Source organism: Amblyomma maculatum, chromosome 1 (assembly GCF_055883805.1).
Source record: "Amblyomma maculatum isolate TAMU_Amacu chromosome 1, ASM5588380v1, whole genome shotgun sequence".
In the NCBI taxonomy this organism is placed as follows: domain Eukaryota; kingdom Metazoa; phylum Arthropoda; class Arachnida; order Ixodida; family Ixodidae; genus Amblyomma; species Amblyomma maculatum.
In genome coordinates this window covers 98,224,529-98,244,528 of record NC_139344.1, presented here as the reverse complement: position 1 = coordinate 98,244,528, position 20,000 = coordinate 98,224,529, and the positions used below count along the sequence as shown (strand labels likewise).

Genomic DNA, 20,000 nt, shown 5'->3' with positions numbered 1-20,000 from the left:
GGCCAAGTGGGAACGAAACAGAAGAGTCAGAGCCACAAGTGCAAAACACTGGAACGACCACACGCACTCGTCGAAGGGAATCGGAGCAGTGCATTTTCCTACCAGTGGACTGCTGAGCCTGACAGAGGAAAGCACAAAGTTTCGGCTTATGGTACATTTGGGCTCATTTTTCTGTGGCATCGCATTTTTATTTGCGCTTACTGGTGGTTGAAGCCAAAACTTTCTGAATAAAAAGCAGCAGAATTTAAAAGCGTTATTTTGCGTGGGGAGCAAGATTGGAGAAACGCTTTCAGCAGCGTCAGTGGCTAATCAACGTAATGCAAAATAATGAAGAAATCAGAGCACATAAAGTTGCCATGTAACCTGTCAGCTTGCACACGTATAGCGTCGATATAAAAGGAGTAAGTAATCAGTTTGCAGAAAATAACGAATTTCAATTTTGTCGTCAATTCAGCTCTCGAGTTGAAAACATCTCAGTTACACTGTCCATCGAGAGGAAAACTATTTATAATCAAAAACGAAAACGTGTGCTTTTTATCCACGTATGTGGGGCTAGCGTTGGCTTAATGCGGAAGCCGTTTCATTTTCTCGCTGCCTCTACCGTCAGGGCCAATACGGCGCTCGCTGTATTGAAGGCAGTTGTGTTGCAAGTCATACCTGTTCATTCAAAAACCCGCAACTAACGCATGCGTTCAGTAATGCGTTTCGAAAGCGCTTACATTATCGTGGGGCTCAGTACAGTAAATAAAAACAAAAACGCGAAGGAGGTTTAATTTGTATTGCAACGCAGGACGCAAACGCTTTTCGCTGCAAATTTCGCGCCTCATATACCCATGTATCTTATTAGATTAGGTATTACCAGAAGCTAGCCTCTATTATAAAACTGCAGCTCTTGTTGCGTTGAATCGACAAATTTGAAGTAAATCAGCATTCATTGGTCATTCTTCTTGAAGATGCGTGCAACGCCGATCCTATCTTTCAACTTGTAATATACAAGTCGAAACATTTGGCGACTTGCACATTGCTAGCATTGCTTTCTTGGACGCATGTTTATTTGTAATATTGTTTCTTGAGAGAAATTTGTAAATCCTTGTTTAAACACCAGTACGCGATTAACGTGAGACAGGAAAATCTCGGTGAACTGAAGAACCGCTTCAGTCGTTCTTGATTTTCGTCCCTGTGCTTTAATTCACCACCAGAACTCACCCAACAGATATGTTGGCCCACGGTTAACTATTTTCTTGCGCACGTGCAGAAATATGACTGACCGCATTTTCAGTCCAAATCTGATCACGTTCACTGCGCTTCTGATCTGCTCGTGCATGAGTCCTTCCTCTTCTCATCTCAAGAGAGAGTGAAATACTCTCATTGTAAACAAGTAGGCTGTTTCTACGCACGGTTGTTTTGCCTTTGAGAGCGCTCGTTACAATCATCGGAGAGCCCCCGTCAGCAGAGCGTAGAGGAACGAACTGCCCGTGGCGCGTGATAACGTCGCTGTGCACGCGCATCTCGTAGGGTTTTATCAGTCGCAGCAATTCGTAGGCTGCGCGACAGGCGCAAGCGCCATTAATAACCCTTTCAGTGAGGACAACACTTTCGCCATACGCGAACTACGCTCCAGCGCCTCGTGGCGACATCAAGGCGCGGAAGCAAGGCCGGCAGTAAAACGGTAGGCGTACTGTGCGGAAGCATCAGCCACGCGATCGATGGGCTTGTACACCGCGCCCCGCATTCTCTCGCCTACTCACGACAGAGCGATGTTCGGCGCGCGTGAAGGGACAACACTGCCTCACAACTGCCTGCTGTTCACTTCGTTTTAGCTAGAGAACTTTTATTATTAGCCGAAAGCTACGTTTAGGGCGGCCCTGCCTGTCATCACGCGGTTGTGATTACTTACACACGGATTGAAGCGCGGACGTGAAGATTTTCGCGCTGTCTCTCTCACTCGGTACTTTATTTTTCGCCCTGTTAGCGACAGAGAGTGGTTAGCCGTCATGTTTTTTTTTTCTTTGCTGTATTCTCTGAACACACACACACACACACACACACACACACACACACACACACACACACACACACACACACACACACACACACACACACACACACACACACACACACACACACACACACACACACACACACACACACACACACACACACACACACACACACACACACACACACACACACACACACACACACACACACACACACACACACACACACACACACACACACACACACACACACACACACACACACGCACACGCACACGCACACGCACACGCACACGCACACGCACACGCACACGCACACGCACACACACACACACACACACACACACACACACACACACACACACACACACACACACACACACACACACACACATACACGCACACGCACAAAAGAAACCAAAATTGGAGCGCCAACGAATTCAGTGGAAACTACTGGGGAGTGCGAATGGGCTTTTTCCGAAGCCGAATCTATTACGAATATTGCTGCTTTCACAATGGATATGAATTGAATTATTACAGAAGTGAATCGAATACGAATCGAATATGTTAACGCATATTCGGCGTTTGTGCGCTTATTCGTACAAATGTATATAGTGATCGCACGACATCGATAAGCGTTTCACGGGGTGCTGCGGTATGGCACTTAAATTTAATAATCCTAACTACACCTGCCAAAACATGCATTATTGATCTCTACTAGGGGTACGCCGCAGGAAGACGGCGTACTAGTTCTATGACCATTATGGCACACGCATGAGGAAATTATATATTGCACTGGTATAATGGCCGCGAATAAAAAACCGCCACATCTCCGTACATAAAAGGTTACAGAGCTATACGTATGGGGCATGGATTGCCAGATCGAGCATCAGGGCCAGACATGGCAGTAATTGAATTACTGTAATTTAATTACTTTTCTCGGTAATTTAGTAATGTAATGAATTACTTTTTGACAGTGATTTCGAAGCAAAAGTAATTAATTCCTTTCGAAATTACTTTGACTAATGTGCGCCACTGCTCCTTCGATAGGCAACGAAAGCAGGAATGACATGTTGCAAACCGAAGCCAGCGTAACGGATCGGCAAAAGGAGACAAAATCGAGCGGAACAGTGCGTCTGAGACCTGTGCAGCAGGGTCACTTAGTGTGGTTGTCCCTTAGCAACCATTCTCCAAGCAGCAGGATACAAGGCGCCAAGGGAATACCGAAGGGCCAGATGGTGCAAGAAGGCCGGAGTTGAAAACTGGCCGGTAGCGTGGCGTAGTGACACTCCCTGTTGCGTCGGCTAAGGCACAGTGGTGCCTGGTTACGCTCGTTATTCTGGGGCGAGGGAGGGTTTTGGGTAGGAGACAGGCGAAAGGGTCCATGACGTGAGCCATCATGGCATGAACATTTCTGAGTGCAAGGTACCGACGTCGACTCTTGGGACTGCGGAAGCAATAAATAACCTAGCTTCTTCGGGCCCTTCAAATGGCGAAGACAGCTACGGGCCAGCAAGACGCTGGGTTCGCCGTTCATTTCACGACCGTTCGACCATGCTTCTGCTTTTGTTGTTATTGCTTTTCTTCTTTTTCTTTTTTGCCGTCGTCTTATTTTTGTAATGGCAAGCGCTGTAGGAAATAGGGAAGGAATAGTTTTCTGAGACAGAATTTCGCGGGAAGATGAAAGAATGTGTGTACTTCGCGTCTGGAGAACAAGCTAGTTTTAGTTTACTAGCTTTATTCAGTTTTTGCATAGATGAAAACTAGAAAGTAATTTAAAAGTAATTGAATTACTCAGAAGAAGCACTTGTACTGTAATTTCATTGTTTTTGGAGCATGTAATGAGTAATGTCATTTAAATACTTTTCTGCGATTTTAGCAAAGTAATTAGTAATGTAATTTAATTCCTTTTCGAAAGTAATTTTTGCCATGAACGATAAGGGCATGGTTTGCTAAACTCTCCTGAGCCTTGCCATAATGCCCAATATTGGACGCCATGTACGGGGTCATGAACTCTTAAGGTGAACAGGCAAGCAGGTGATCGATCTCTTCGAAGCGCCATTGTATCGGACACGGCTGAAAAATTAACCAAAGTGGCGCAGGCACTGTAGGATCGGAAAGTGGTTTTTCGCAAGGACGACACATTACGAATGTCTTTGCACAAGAGGACCGCATAGGGGGCGCTCAACGCTCCTTTCCGCGCAGACTGATCGCGGCAGCCCGCTGCGCTGCGTGAATGTGAGTAATGTTCCTCAAATAGGCGTATAGGGTGACTACATCGAGCGTTATTCTAACTTCATGAGAGCTATTCGGGAACTGTCAGAACACTTGAAGCATATTCGAAAATTCCGCTATTTAGGGAAATACATTTGATTCTCAATTCAGAAGTTTCGAATTATCAACCGAGCCCGATGTAATTAGCCTAGGTAAACGCACTAATGTTAGGCACAAGTAATTCGGACAGCAAATTCGAGTTTTACGGGGGCTGGGTACAAAAGAGACCCGCAAGATAGACAGGGTTATTGCTACCTACCCCATTATTAAATAAAACGTTGCGCCTAAATTATACGCATAATCCTCTGAAAACTGGCAGCTGTCGAGCTTTGGTAATTGGGAAAGCTCACACACTTACAAGCTTAAGCGTGGGCAGCATAAAGTGGCCTGCGCGAATTCGTTATCGCATCTAATCGCAAAGAATGTTTCGAGGCGGCAGTTCTCAATGAAGAGGAAGACAAATTGCAGAGCTGAAACATGCGCCTGTGCAGCAGTTAACGAAGTCTGCAACGCTAATGTGCGTCATGATTCAAATTTGATTGCAACTTGGTAACTTACAAAACACCAGAGCTTCGTAATATCAACCGGGAACGAATGTCCGAAGTGCTTACCGACCAAATTAGACCGTTACGCGAGCAGACGAAATAGTACAAAAAAAACCTAGCGTGATAACTGGCCATCGAGTAAGAGCGTTCTGGAGCCACCGAAAAACTTACCTTAGAATTTCAAGAGAAGAGCACGAAGCAGCTCTACGAATCGGACGGACACCAGTTCACTTCCTCAACCTTCCTCAATAAATCAACCCTTTAAAGCCTTCGTTCAGTTATAAGCAAAGACCACCGTATTAAATACACAGGGGATTGTGAATGCCAGAACCATGTATTTGACTTCGGTAGGTGGTATTGTCAGTAGCCGGACCGGCCGCAAAAAGTCGCAGCAAAATAAGCGTCTCATGACAGAAATGACGACGAGGAGACTACTTAGAGGTTTTGTCACCGTAATTGAGAAAGCCGTATAAATAGTGAACCTGGATTGGAAGAACGATTCCTGAGTAAGGAAAACTAGTTTCTCCTTTACCAGAAACCGCGCCGTAAGGCTGTTAGCGGGAGCACATAGAAAAATTCGACGCACGCAGCACAGGCAGTTGCTCCACGCGCTTTTCGGTACTATCGAGTATATTTAATGTGATTCGATCATTAATCTACAGGAGAAATTTGAGAACAGAAACTATACTGAGCAAATCTCATTCAGGGTAGGGCTTTAAGCGATTAAATTTGGATAGGTACCCTCCATTCCCCACACCCCACAACCATTAGTTCCCATAAAGCATAACCACGCAGTGGCTTTTGCGCTGCCAGGGGAGTAGCACTATATAGGGTACCTCGACGGGTGAAGGTATCGAGGCACCCTAGCACTTTAAGAGACGACGTGCCGCACGCTAGGCTGTGAAGTGAAGAATAGGCGGGCGAGCACCAGTTTCGAGGGGCTTACTGGAGATCCAAAACGCTCATGTCTTTTTCCCGTTCTTGCCGTGCTTCAGACTGGAAAGGCGACAGCTACTACCTGAAACGGTTTACCGCCGGAAATATATTTCGCGAAGAAAACGAATCGAAACACCACCGATGTGGGTCAACTTAAAGTTAGCTGCATTTGGGATAGCATTTTTTTTTTTAGAACAGTTTTCTTTTCTCTTTTTTTTGTACGGGTATGTTCGTCGAGATGGCAATGGTAATGATGCCTTTTCCGAAGTGTTGCCCCTTTTTTGTCTCCGACACCCGATGAATCGTTGCTGGTACAGTGCCTGGCGCGCTGCTATGGCCGGCAAGTTTCATCCAACTGTGGTTGTTTCCCTGCACCCTCGAGGCTACAGGTGTAACTGACGTACAGGGATGACATAAAGAGGTGCAAATAAAACGTCGCCTTCATGCTCCGCTGTTCAAATTTCTTGACGCGCTTCAGTAGGCACAAGCGCGATATGCTACAAATAATTCAAACAACGGAGTTTGAGGGCGTCGCGCTGTTCGCATTTATTTTTAATGTCACAGTGGCCGACGGCTATCGTCGACGGCAGAACCCGCTATCTTATGATTTGTGTGACGGGCCACTCGCTGCTTTCGTCTGATGCTGCCGTCATGCGGACGTGACGCCAAATGAAATGGAAAATGAAATGCAGAAGCTTATGGAATAGGGCCCCTGATTGCCCAGGAAACCCACTGCTAACAAATGCATCAGTACCGGGGAACTGTGTAGCAATGTACCGCTTTCGAAGAACAGCCATTCAGTTTTGTTCAGCCAGGCGTAAGACTCAAGCGAAGCACGACGGTGACACATCCAGGTTCAGGCGACAGTTAAACGTCAATCGGTTCGGCTTTGCGTGTTCGCTCCGCCACAAAATCTCAGAAACGGTGAGGATCTCAGTGCTCGCTACACTTGGTTACCTCGATCATAGACAGCATCCCAGTGAGGCGGAGTCAAGCCCCAACCAGCGTTGCAATTCGCATCATCTTTGACGACCAGGGCGCTTTTCTTTCCAATCTGCAAAGCTTCACTCAGTCGCGGCCCCAAAGCGCAGTGAAGCATTATGACCCCTAAATACCGAGATTCGGATATTATTACTGGAAGGCCGCATTCGTTGAGTATATTTTATGTTTCTGGCGGGATACCGAACAGGGAGAACGGTATGGGATAAGGGCGGCACCAGAAAAGGTTACGAAACACAAGGAAACATAAATGAAAAAGCGACTCCAAAACAGTCTGAATAGCTGCGCTTAAGAGTCAGCCTGATTTAATCGTTGCTTTTCAAGGCTGCTACTGCTGTTGTAACTTGCTGTACTTTGTCGAAACTGGAGGTAAATAGGCGCAGTTAATGGAGCAGTAACAGAGCCTTCACGCGAGAGCTGCGTCTTTTTATTCCTGTTTTTTTCTTTGTGCCTGCGATACGCCACCCGCTTTCTCGAAAAAGAAACAAGAGAGAAAAAAGCTACACGCATAAAACTCGCTTACAGCTGTAAATACCAGCTGCGCGCCAAATTTACGAGTACCGTGAACGATTTTAAGAGCGTGCTACGATGACGCGAGAGTGCGTTGGGCTATAAATATTCTCCACCCAATTTTAACTGCGGAACTGCGCCCCTGAGCCATATGAAGATCATTAAAAACGGCGTTTGGGAATAAAGCAAGCGTGTAAAACAATAGCTGCCTGTCCGGTAGCTTCAGCGTTTTTGTAGTGCGCATCAGCGCGGTAACAAGGAAGGAAACCGAACATATTGTGCATCCAACAGAAGTACATTGTCATGCAGATAGACGCTCTACTTCGTCGTATTCCTGCAGCAGGCGCCTCGTGACGAAGAGAGAGCCCTGAACGACAAGAAGGGCAAACTGACCGATGATCTCGAGCTCCACCTCGTAGCTCCTGCGTGCCCCGTACTTGAACTCGACGTTGCAGACGTAGATGCCGTGGTCCTCGAAGCGCAGGTTCGATATAGACAGCAACGCGGGCCTGCGCACCGCTGAGAAATGCGCGCGGCCCCGAAGCGAGTCGGCGAGCGTGTGGCGGGCCTGGACCAGGCCTCCGGCGCCGCGGTGGCCAGGCAGCGCGTCCAGCGCGTACAGCGGCGTCTGGGGGCTGCCGGCTCGGTGCCACCAGGCTCGCACAGCGGGCTCGGACCGGGGTCCCAGGTCACACGGAAGCTCGGCACTCGCAGACACCGACAGCAGCACGCTCACTGCAGCAGAAACACGCCACAGGCCATCAGCACTCGCACTTCAGTACGGGTAAGCACAGCCCAGACAAGTTTTATCTCCCTTTAGTAATTTCCAATGCCAATCATTAAAATGTTTCGCGCTGACCGCGCTTTCTTGCTCTTGCTGGTGCTAAAAAGACATTTTAGTGATGTTACAGCTTCATCACGTGAAAAGTGCCAGTCTTTCTTGTTAATGGTCCCACATGTTAATCAGCCTCCCAGTATGCTAAAAACATTTCGACGAAAAGCTTGCACCGTTCTGTCAGAAGGGAGCTTTCTTTGCGGAAAGCGTTTTGTAGACTGTCCAGTCGCGTTTCAGATTACTACAAAGAACAATAATTTATGGCGAGTAAGTCGAGTCTTACATGGCGCAGAAGCAAACACTGAACAACGTCTGTTTTTCAAATATTTGAACCTTCCAGTCTAAATGATAAGAGTTCCGCTAAAAGGAAGTATTTTTCAACTTAGACGAAGGAAACATTAAATCCCTTCGGATGGTGATGTTGTAGCTCGCATGTGGAGTTCGACATTCGGAAGCTTAAAGTCGTGCAAAAGAGATGCAGAAGCAGAGAGCTGCGGATCGATTTCCATCATATAGGACTGTTCCTTAGCGTGCCTATACATCGCATAGGACAAGGGTGTTTTTGATATTCACCTTAAGAACCGTCACTAAAATTCACCTCAAGAGATGAATCCTGGCCATCCGTGGCCAGGATTCATTAGTAACCTCGTGCTGAGTAGCACAGCGTCCTAGCCACAACTGCACAGCGTCACAGTGGCAGAAGCTGTTAGTTATACGCTGTATCCTTCGAATAAACCCGAAGAATGTTCATAGAGCATTTTTCGCGGAAGAGCATCGCGCCTGGAATAAAAAATAACACTCTGGCTCCTTGATTTAGTGAGCGCTCTACATATGTCCCTTTTCATTCAGCTAAAAAAAGAAGCAAATTCTGAACCTACTGGATTAGTGCAGAATGACAATTATCCTGACGATCAGATAAACATTTATTTTGTGTGTGGAAACGTAAGCTCTACATTTAAGGGATGACAGGACAGCGTTAATGGTTCCAGCCTGCCAACCTTCTCCGGGTCCTTGTACGTGTACGGCAACCAGGGCACACAGCTTTATTATCCGCGAATAGTTATAGAAGACTAATGTTCACGGAGGGTGAAGCTTGGAACAGTTCCGACAGTTTGTGACGCAAGTTATGCTGCTATACCGGTGATTCATAGTTCCCAAGTGCCGTTATTAATGCGGGAGCATTAGAGAGGATATGGTGCGGGAAACGTAATGAGTACGCACCAGAAGAGACCCCAGCGACGCTGCCCCAACCTAGAAATGCACATAGCTAAGCCATAGTCCATAAAATGAGGCTATATATATATATATATATATAGCATAAGTAAATAGACGGACTTGGTTGCTAGAGGTTACATACAAGTGAAAAATTGCTTTGTTTCCAAGTTTATTTGTAGTTATCGTTTCGGCAGGAGCCCTGCCTTTCAGAAAGGCAGGGCTCCTGCCGAAACGTCGACTACAAATAAACTTGGAAACAGTACGAAACAATTTTTCACTTGTGTATATATATATATATATATATATATATATATATATATATATATATATATATATATATATATGAATAAGAAATCACGCGAGTGCCTCTGGCAGGTGGCAGCTCATGCACATGGCCGGATACTGGTAGGCCGACGGGTTTTGTGGCGTCGCGAGGCCTCGTGACGTGGCAAGAGTGCCAACTCGCACAGGTACTTGGCCTTGGCTCCACGACCCCGTTGAGCGGCAGGCCGATATGTCTGCGGTGGTTCCTCGTCCGTTTCACGCCGTCGACGAACGTTACGATGCAAGTCGCAACGAGCTCACCGCGCCGGCATGGCGCCGGCTGCAACCATCGCCAACATATCGGTCCACCGCTGGAACTGGGCTGTCGAGTCACGGCCGAAGCTAATTTCGTTCAGTCAGGCCACGATTGAGAGCACCACAATCGAGGCGCACGAATGCGTCAGTCACGTGATATTTTTTTTTTTATTTCGCGGGCTTTCATTAGAGCTAGGAAAAACAATATACGCGAGGCTTTCTTCATCGGAAATAAATGGAATGGGGATTTCAGGAGGTGCTCTCCAACTTTGCAAATCAAATTTATTGTCTAAAGGCAATAGGTAATAAATTAGAAAAATTATCTTAATTACTGATTAGTTAATTGCAAAACAAATGAATTGCCTGCGGTTGGTCAGACGTCTGGCAGCTGTACACAGGTGGTTCCTCTGGCCTACCTCAACTGCTTCATTTTTTAACTCTTCCATATAATGCGTGCGACCATGCAAGTTAAAAGACAAAAAAAAGTCCTGTTTAAGGCCTCAAGTGAAAATAAAAAAGGCGAAAATATGAAAGAGCAGAAACAGGCTATAAGGCTATACAGAACAGTAGAGAGGATAAAAGCGAACACAGGAGCCCCTACTGTAGATCACACTAGTACTCGATCGTGCTCGAAACGTGCTTTCACAATGGAACATAACCTTTGCAAATAAAGCAAAAGCCGTACTTCAATTCATAGGGTGGTTCTACGAAAGTACGAATGTAGCACGGAGGGCTGAATAACGCAGCTAAAATCGGTAGCTTTGTCAAGAGAGAAAGGGTGGGCTAGCAAGCAAGAAAATACAGTTTTCATGGCTAAAGGGGCATATATGAATGCGTGTGCGCCTTTGCTGCGCATGTTCTTTCCAAGGCAACAGTATACACCTCAATAAAGGGTCCGAAAGCGACCATAGTACTTACTTCGTCGTCTTTGTTCTCGTTCGGAGTGAAAATATACGCAGTTGGGGAGCTCCAAACGCATTTTTCTGAAGCGGCAGTCCGTTATCACTCGTTCATTTCCTTGAGAAAATACGCCCCCAGTTATTATGATGTATGTAGTGTTCATAATTTGGGTTTCGCTGAAATAAATTCAGTTGCTGATATTCTTTCATTGGTAGGTATTTTTTCTTAGTGTCATACGTTGTGTGAAGTTCCGAAAGATTCGCAGGTTGCAAAATATAGTGTTTCTCCGCCGTATGCAGAAACATTCCAAGCAGCAGGTTTACGAAGCTATAAGACTGGAATGTACAGGAGGGCGGAAGGTCGGGAGCTTGGGGCAACTGCAAGACTGTAAGAAGAGAAAGAAGATGGAGTAACAAGTTTTCGCCTTGCATCCACTTTTACTGCAATCGCAACCTCACTCCCCTTCTCTGTCTCCCCCCCCCCAAAAAAAAAAAGAAATAAAGAAAGAAAGAAAGAAAGAAAGAAAGAAAGAAAGAAAGAAAGAAAGAAAGAAAGAAAGAAAGACAGACAGACAGACAGACAGACAGACAGACAGACAGACAGACAGACAGACAGACAGACAGACAGACAGACAGACAGACAGACAGACAGACAGACAGACAGACAGACAGACAGACAGACAGACAGACAGACAGACAGACAGACAGACAGACAGACAGACAGACAGACAGACAGACAGACAGACAGACAGACAGACAGACAGACAGACAGACAGACAGACAGACAGACAGACAGACAGACAGACAGACAGACAGACAGACAGACAGACAGACAGACAGACAGACAGACAGACAGACAGACAGACAGACAGACAGACAGACAGACAGACAGACAGACAGACAGACAGACAGACAGACAGACAGACAGACAGACAGACAGACAGACAGACAGACAGACAGACAGACAGACAGACAGACAGACAGACAGACAGACAGACAGACAGACAGACAGACAGACAGACAGACAGACAGACAGACAGACAGACAGACAGACAGACAGACAGACAGACAGACAGACAGACAGACAGACAGACAGACAGACAGACAGACAGACAGACAGACAGACAGACAGACAGACAGACAGACAGACAGACAGACAGACAGACAGACAGACAGACAGACAGACAGACAGACAGACAGACAGACAGACAGACAGACAGACAGACAGACAGACAGACAGACAGACAGACAGACAGACAGACAGACAGACAGACAGACAGACAGACAGACAGACAGACAGACAGACAGACAGACAGACAGACAGACAGACAGACAGACAGACAGACAGACAGACAGACAGACAGACAGACAGACAGACAGACAGACAGACAGACAGACAGACAGACAGACAGACAGACAGACAGACAGACAGACAGACAGACAGACAGACAGACAGACAGACAGACAGACAGACAGACAGACAGACAGACAGACAGACAGACAGACAGACAGACAGACAGACAGACAGACAGACAGACAGACAGACAGACAGACAGACAGACAGACAGACAGACAGACAGACAGACAGACAGACAGACAGACAGACAGACAGACAGACAGACAGACAGACAGACAGACAGACAGACAGACAGACAGACAGACAGACAGACAGACAGACAGACAGACAGACAGACAGACAGACAGACAGACAGACAGACAGACAGACAGACAGACAGACAGACAGACAGACAGACAGACAGACAGACAGACAGACAGACAGACAGACAGACAGACAGACAGACAGACAGACAGACAGACAGACAGACAGACAGACAGACAGACAGACAGACAGACAGACAGACAGACAGACAGACAGACAGACAGACAGACAGACAGACAGACAGACAGACAGACAGACAGACAGACAGACAGACAGACAGACAGACAGACAGACAGACAGACAGACAGACAGACAGACAGACAGACAGACAGACAGACAGACAGACAGACAGACAGACAGACAGACAGACAGACAGACAGACAGACAGACAGACAGACAGACAGACAGACAGACAGACAGACAGACAGACAGACAGACAGACAGACAGACAGACAGACAGACAGACAGACAGACAGACAGACAGACAGACAGACAGACAGACAGACAGACAGACAGACAGACAGACAGACAGACAGACAGACAGACAGACAGACAGACAGACAGACAGACAGACAGACAGACAGACAGACAGACAGACAGACAGACAGACAGACAGACAGACAGACAGACAGACAGACAGACAGACAGACAGACAGACAGACAGACAGACAGGTGACTGCAGTATTGCACACTGCGGTCGAAAATTTTCCAAGGTGCCACAATTTGCATTTGCGTGTGGCTCTGGCTCTCGTGCCATACCAAGCCGCTAATAAACTTTACCCTGTAATTAAGGCGATAGAAACGAAACAATGTCAGCTTTCTGTTCCGCCGCAAAGAACTCAATTTTATGAAGGTACGGTACATTAATTATGGTGGTTTGAGCAACAAGGGCTAATTTTTCCAAACAATTAAGTCTGTATTTTTTTAAGGAAAATACTTTCCGTGTTGACTACTGGGGCTCCACCGCTAGCGCAGTCGTCAAACAGGCTAACCTATCTACCTACATGTACGAAAATTCAGGCAAGATTTCTTGGTCATGCGTTGCCGAAATAACAGTCATTTTTCATACGGCATTGTATGCGTTGGTGTTGCGGTAAATGTTCCAGTAGGAGCGAGACACATAGCAGAGATTTATCATTGTGACTACGCAGGAAGCGAAGAGAAAGACTATCGGTTTATATTTAATAACCAGCCACGAAGCGAAGAGAACAAACTAAAGTGAAATAGCGTGCGTTATGTGCGCAGTTGTAGCGCCCTGATCGCGGGCAAAACGAACGGCTGCAAAGACTGCGACGTGTGTGTGTGTATTCGTTTGCGTTTGCATTTGTGCGTATGTGTATGTGCGTGCGTTTGGGCATACGGAGCGGCCGTGGCTGACTCCTCGCTTTGAACGGTCCGAATTTGGGACGAGATCTGTAGGCTGGCGCCGCTCGGAGGGCTAGTGATGTCGGCGGGCGCCACGGCGCAATATGTAGGCTCCCTAATGTGGGCCAGGACACCCGATCCTCCCTCAACCACCCCTAGCCGTGTAAGGGAGTGGAGTTCTAGGAACTTGACGGGAGCTTGCGGCTAACTGCGACTACGGTGACGCCGGAAAGACGGCGGAAGAGGAGAACCCGGAGAGGAGGAAGAAAAGCTCCGAGAAGTCTGAGCGACGCGGCAAAAGGGAGACTGGTTTCGGGTGCCGTGATGAGAGGCCGCACCCTGACAGAGGCGAAGTTGTGTTGCAATGTGTATATTGCTGTTAATAAATTCTGTATGCTGTAATTAGAATGAATGGTCGATGGAATCGGGAGGGGAATAGAAATTTGAAAACAAAAAGAAAAGAACCTTTCGTAACTGCGTGTAACCTTGGTTGGTTCTGTTCTCTGTTTCTTTTCTTACCTTTGTGGAGGGTGAACCTGTTGCAAGCTACTGATGGTATCATCCTCGCGTTTATTCTGCCGGACACCAGTCCACGTAGCAGCTCTTGATGTCGATCAAGATCCGCAACAGGAACATGTCTATGACCTGGTAGATTTGCATCGCCATATCCACAACCATCCACAATAGTCAACTGCTATTTTCAAAACTGGGAGTCCAGATCCTAGTACCGAGGAACTTTAGAAGATGGTGGAAGTCTCCTGGTCTCCTTTCCACATGACTTGGTTCCGCGCGAATAAGTAATGCCCTCAAGTGAGCCGCATGCGCTCCTGAATTCTTGAGGTAAGCGCAGAAGACACACTTTATCGCGTCGCGTTCTTAACTGTACACAAGATAATGCACTAAATTCCCGCACACGCCAAGCGAGAAACATATGGCGGGTACGATGCCTTGCTTGTCTTATACATCCACGCTGGGACAAGAGCAGAGCCCGTGCGAATGCAGTTTATCAGAGTAGGGTAAAGTCTCTTTAGCTTCCCTTAACGCAACCTGCGCGCAATGCCTCTCGCACCGTGTCATCTACCCATAGTTAAGCAATGCGCATTTACATCCCACCTTGACGTTATTCCCTAAGCAATTCTGTCACTCCTTCGTGCTCACGTTGTTTAATGTAACCCGATAGCTAGCAATTCGGGCTGCACGCTACTACTCTGCCTGCGGTGGCATCCCAGTGCAAGTGAAATGATCCTATTCTCATACGGAGTTTAAGCGTTGGGCGTCCGGTGCCTACAAAGTTCATTATAAAAGTCGTAATTCGAACGTCATTCCAAAGCCATCTGCCTTCTTCAAACTGGCTTCGTGTTGACGAAGGAGCTACTCATTGCTGTGCCCCCCCTCCATTTCTCCACGAAGTTTAATGTCAGTCATTTTGCGTTACTTGCAGAAATAATAAGCTGGATACCCAATTAAAAGCAAACTGCTTATTAAGACTTTTTGGGAGTTTAGTGCATCTGCAGAGCGGAGGTCTTCTAGTAAATGATGACGCATTGCGTCGTTCTAAGTTTGTCTCGCTCACGTCTGCTGCTCGTCTATCCTCTTTTAAAGGGCTTCGCTCGAACCTTGGAACTCTCGTATGTAGGCAGCCGGTAGAAAGGCGGTTCACGTTCATGTGTTCTATTTGTGGTCGATCGCATGATCCGAATCCATGGGAATGCGAAAAATGCCCGGGAGAGGGAGGGAGGAGGGGCACGTAATATTTGGCGGCGTTGTGCACAGTAATGTGAGGCTTCTCGGGCCGTTCCGGGTCCGCGCGAGATGCGTCGTAGGAGGTTTGGGATTAAACAAAGTGAATGCTGACAGTTGTTTGGTCTATTAAGCACACATTTGAACTGTTTTCTCGACAACCTTCAAAGCATCTATAGGTGATGGATCGGGCTTCTAGCCGCGGTTGACGCGGCTCCTGCCGCGGCCGACGACTGGAGCCGAGCGGCTGTAGCAGCACCTTCATCACAACGTTTTCGAAGCATTTTGCGGGACACTAAACATTTCGTTGCAGAAAAGCTATGGACACCGCATAGAATTTAGTGCTTGAAACTTCCTCTTTGCGACTAGATAAGTCCGAAATGCTTCTTCTTAATGCAAGAGTATTGTAAGCATATCACAAGCATAAACAAAATCGTGTCCTCGATCATAAAATTCGCTGATTCGCTATAGGAAAGTTGCGTCATTAGGCCGGTTAAATAGTGCTGTCACCAGACCTAAAGTGACAACTATACATTTAGATGTACATTCCTTGCTTCCATGTCACCCCCTCTAGATTCCTTCGAGGAAATATCTAACACCGCCAGCTCTGTGACCCGAAGAGATAGATGCCTGAGTGTATGCAGATAGTCATATGTAGGGGACCGCAAACATAACCTTGAAAGCTTGACAGAAAACTCGAGACAAAGACAATAACAGCTTTTAATGATATTGCATTGCCTGCACATAATGTGATTAGGTGCTCCTGGGAATATTTTTCTTGCATATGTATGCTCATTTTAAATAGTTTGCCGAACTTTAAGTAGAAATGATCGGGACAGTGACTTGAAGTCAGCATATCTCCTTGTGGGGCAGGCAACGTGAAGAGGACGGGGCAACAAAGAAGGCGTTAGAGAAATCAGGAAGGCGGAGATAAAAAAAAATAAAAGGGAAAACACGAGCAATATGATGCGAAATTCACCAGCACTCAGATATTCTAGATATGCGAATGTATTTTTTTTTTTACTTGAAGTTGCTCAAGGACGCAATTAATTCGCGTAGCGTAAAAATTTGCCATGTCTATAAGTATATATGAAGATCATCTTAATTCTTTATGTTTGCTATTTAGGGCAAATACTCGGTGGGAGAGAAGGATAAACTTTAAAGCGAACATTATGCTATACGCATCGGGAGGCTATAGACGATGCCCATCAGTGCGTTCATAATAGTATCTTATAACATTTCACAGTTGTCTCACATTAAAATTTATGTCCTAGAGAGCTGCACTTTTAACAAAAAAGAAAGCGTTCATAATCTCACTACAAAAGACGCCAGCCGCTGACGTCGGGTTTTCGGAGAACGGGGCCTTTAACGCTATCTCGTTAATAAATAATCAAGCAGTAAGTGCAAGGCAGTCATGAGACGCTACTCTTGTCTTCGTTTAGCAATAGCACCTGACAGCCCCCCCCCCCCCCCCCACCTCCATAGATGCTGCTGTTCAAAACCAAATGCAGCACAATATTTTGTAATAGTTTTATAGGGTTCATTTCTGTTTTCCATTCCTTCCATGAGTTCCACCTGTGTTTCTTGACAAAACTTGTTTTCCGTTTACCTATTCATTTCTATACATACTTCTCGAAACCCTTTGTACTTAGTGAAGCACTGAGACCCTTTTATTCGTGTTCTCTTTATGTGCCGCTGTATGTTCTGTACTCTATTTTATATCTGCTTTGTCAACCAGAGATTTTGGTCTAGGGTCTTTTGCGCGTGGCTCCCTCTCTGCATGCAGGGGCAAGCAGTCCTGGTCGAAGCAACTTTGCATATGCCAATCCCATCTAGGAATTTCATAAATTCTCGTTGTGCGCGTAGTACGATCTCTTTCTGGGTGTCGGGCCCGGAAAGTAGTCGAGAATGGCAGCGTCAGGTGCTCCGCGCGTCTAGAACGCCAGCCTTCAAGCCTCGCAGAGTGCGATGACGCTCGAAATAACGCATACACAAGAGAGCCCGATGTAAATAAACTTAACTGGATGTGTGTCTGGGGAAACTGGCATTCAATTTTGTGAGGTAAACAGTGCGAATAGGATGCGACACAAAGGTCGACACAGGCACAAACAGGCCCCGTGTACACAAAAGCGCCGTCTCTGTATCAGCGTCTTGCTTTGTGCAGCCTCCTTTTCGAACTACCTGCTTCACGAGAGGAAACACGAATTCATCGAAACTTACGCTCAGCAGCTCGTTAGTTTTGTGCTCTTTGTGCACGATTTGTTTCCAATGCCAAACAAAGTGATCTCAAGGTGAATCACGAACTCACATTAACTGCTCGAGGTTATTCTTTGCGTTGGAAAGAAAAAGAAAAAAGCAAAACCAAATCACTGCATTAACGGCCCGGCCCGTCAGTGTGTCTAAGAGATTAAGAAATCTTGTCAGTGCGGGCAAAGATATATATCCTTTTTTTTTTTTCCTGCTCGTGTCCGAAAAAGGAATGTACATTTAAGAGGAATTCATTATAGTGTACTTAGATGTATTACTACTGGGCAAATTTATGCCATTTGAATACTTCGACCCTTGTATTAAGGCCCATAACTACGAGCTTTTCTCATTTTCTCGCTTTGGAAAATAAAACAAACTCATCTTTCGGGAGATTTAGCCGCAGAAAAAGTGCACGGACTTTGCTATCTTGGTGGCGACGAAATGTTTCCGCTGGCCTTGCTTTCATCCCATCTTAGAGTGAGCACCGACTGATAAAGCACAAAGATAATAATAAGAAAGGAATCAAATTGTAGGCCCCAGAGATATAAATGCTGCCTGAGCACTGGCTCAGATCCAGGGCCTATTTTTGCTTCAGTAACATAAATAAACAAACGACGTTGATCACATCTTCTATAAACAAACTACCTAAGAGCTCTCACAGCGACGCGAATGCTATATCATATAACGCTAGCGTAGAAGCCCACAGTGGGGTCAAAGCGTGGAGACGTAGTAATAGAGCAACAGCGATGAGAAAGAAGAAGCTTGCAATGAATACTGACTTTGCTGTTTATTTTCTCATTCATTCGCGCTTAGCTGCTCGCTAGGCTTATTATGTTTTATCCCTGCAAGTCTCGTTTGCCCTTGCTTCATCGCGGCAGCAGCAGCTCTCCCTTTAATGCGAAGCTCTTTTCTTTTTCTTTTGTAGCCACAGGACTTCCTGCAGTGCCGCAGTAGCCTCTTTAAAGTGTAATGAGGCGACAATCGATAGGAACCGCACCAAGATGCGCCCTGGAACCTCTCGAGGAGTTCTGTCGCCGTGGTCTGACTTGCTGCGTTGCACGTATCTCTCGGGGCACGTGCCTTAAACCGGAAACAAATGCAAAGCGAACGGAAGAGCGGAAACGCCAACGTAAAATTAATGATATACCAGTTGAGCACGAAGAAAACTCGCGCGGTTTACCTTCACTTGGTGAAAGACGTCACCTAGATGTCACATCTTTCCTCTCTCTCTCTCCCTCTCTCTATTTCTCTCTCTCTCTCTCTCCTCTCCTCCCTCAGCTTTACATGTTCGTCGGAATATATTGTTTCCTTAAGCGTTTCATTTCGCCCCTCATAATAAGATTCGTTACTAACACGAATATAACCCTTGAATGCGTCCGTCCGGGACAGGTTGTTTCGTAGAAACTCGGTACAGCACTCACTCAAGCAAGAAGTCTGTGCTGAGGTCTGTGTACAATATCTGCCATCCATACAACCTACGCTGGCGCATGTTTATACCACCGTGATTATATTAGGGACAGCGAGTGCTTCAGTTCACTTTGATTAGGGGGAAATATGCGTAAGATAATGGCTGAATTATTTATAAATGGAAGCTCTAAACGGCATGCACATTCTAATAGGGCAGGGCTAATCTCTTTACTAACCAGTATTTTAGAATATATCAAATTGTGACGCCACTGTGCAGCGTAGGCGAGCCATGAACTGTCTCGTGATTGAAGACGGCGTTATACAAATGCTTATGACGAAGCGAAATAGTTCAAGTAACGCGAGTACAGCAGGAGGTGCATAAAGACTGTGGCCGACGAATAACCGATTCGTGTGAACGGTCACCGATATATTGCAGGAATCTCCGTGTGAAGCATAATGGTCTGTGTAGGAGCTCTCAAAATATATAGATCAAAGAATCGAACAGAGAAAAAAAGTCAGACAATGTCTCGTTTCTTTTTGTTCGCATTCCTTTTCGGTTGATGCCAAATAAAACCTCCCACCAACCACGCTAAAAATATAACAGAAATATGCTTGCCCGTGCCGGTGAGATAAACGAAGCTATTGAAGGCAGATCGAGCTCGAAGCTTTGAAAAATGGTTCAATTCTGGGCAGCAAGATGAGTTTTGCCGCTTCGAGCGCTAGACGCCGCCGGGATACGCGAGAAGTGAGCGGGGATCTCGCATGGGTGCTATATCGCCGGCCGCTCGA

General features: G+C 46.3%; 1 protein-coding gene across 1 annotated transcript in view; it reads right to left on the bottom strand.

Moving 5' to 3' along the window:
- LOC146203285 (synaptogenesis protein syg-2-like) overlaps positions 1-14,379 on the bottom strand; it is a 100,006-nt gene extending 85,627 nt beyond the window's left edge. Inside the window, exons 1-2 of the mRNA XM_084602993.1 lie at positions 14,337-14,379; positions 7,658-7,999 (exon numbers count right to left, since the gene is read on the bottom strand). Of these exons, the coding sequence (XP_084459119.1) occupies positions 7,658-7,999; positions 14,337-14,379 (385 nt within the window). The remainder of the gene's footprint in view (positions 1-7,657; positions 8,000-14,336) is intronic.
- Positions 14,380-20,000: the final 5,621 nt, after the last annotated feature.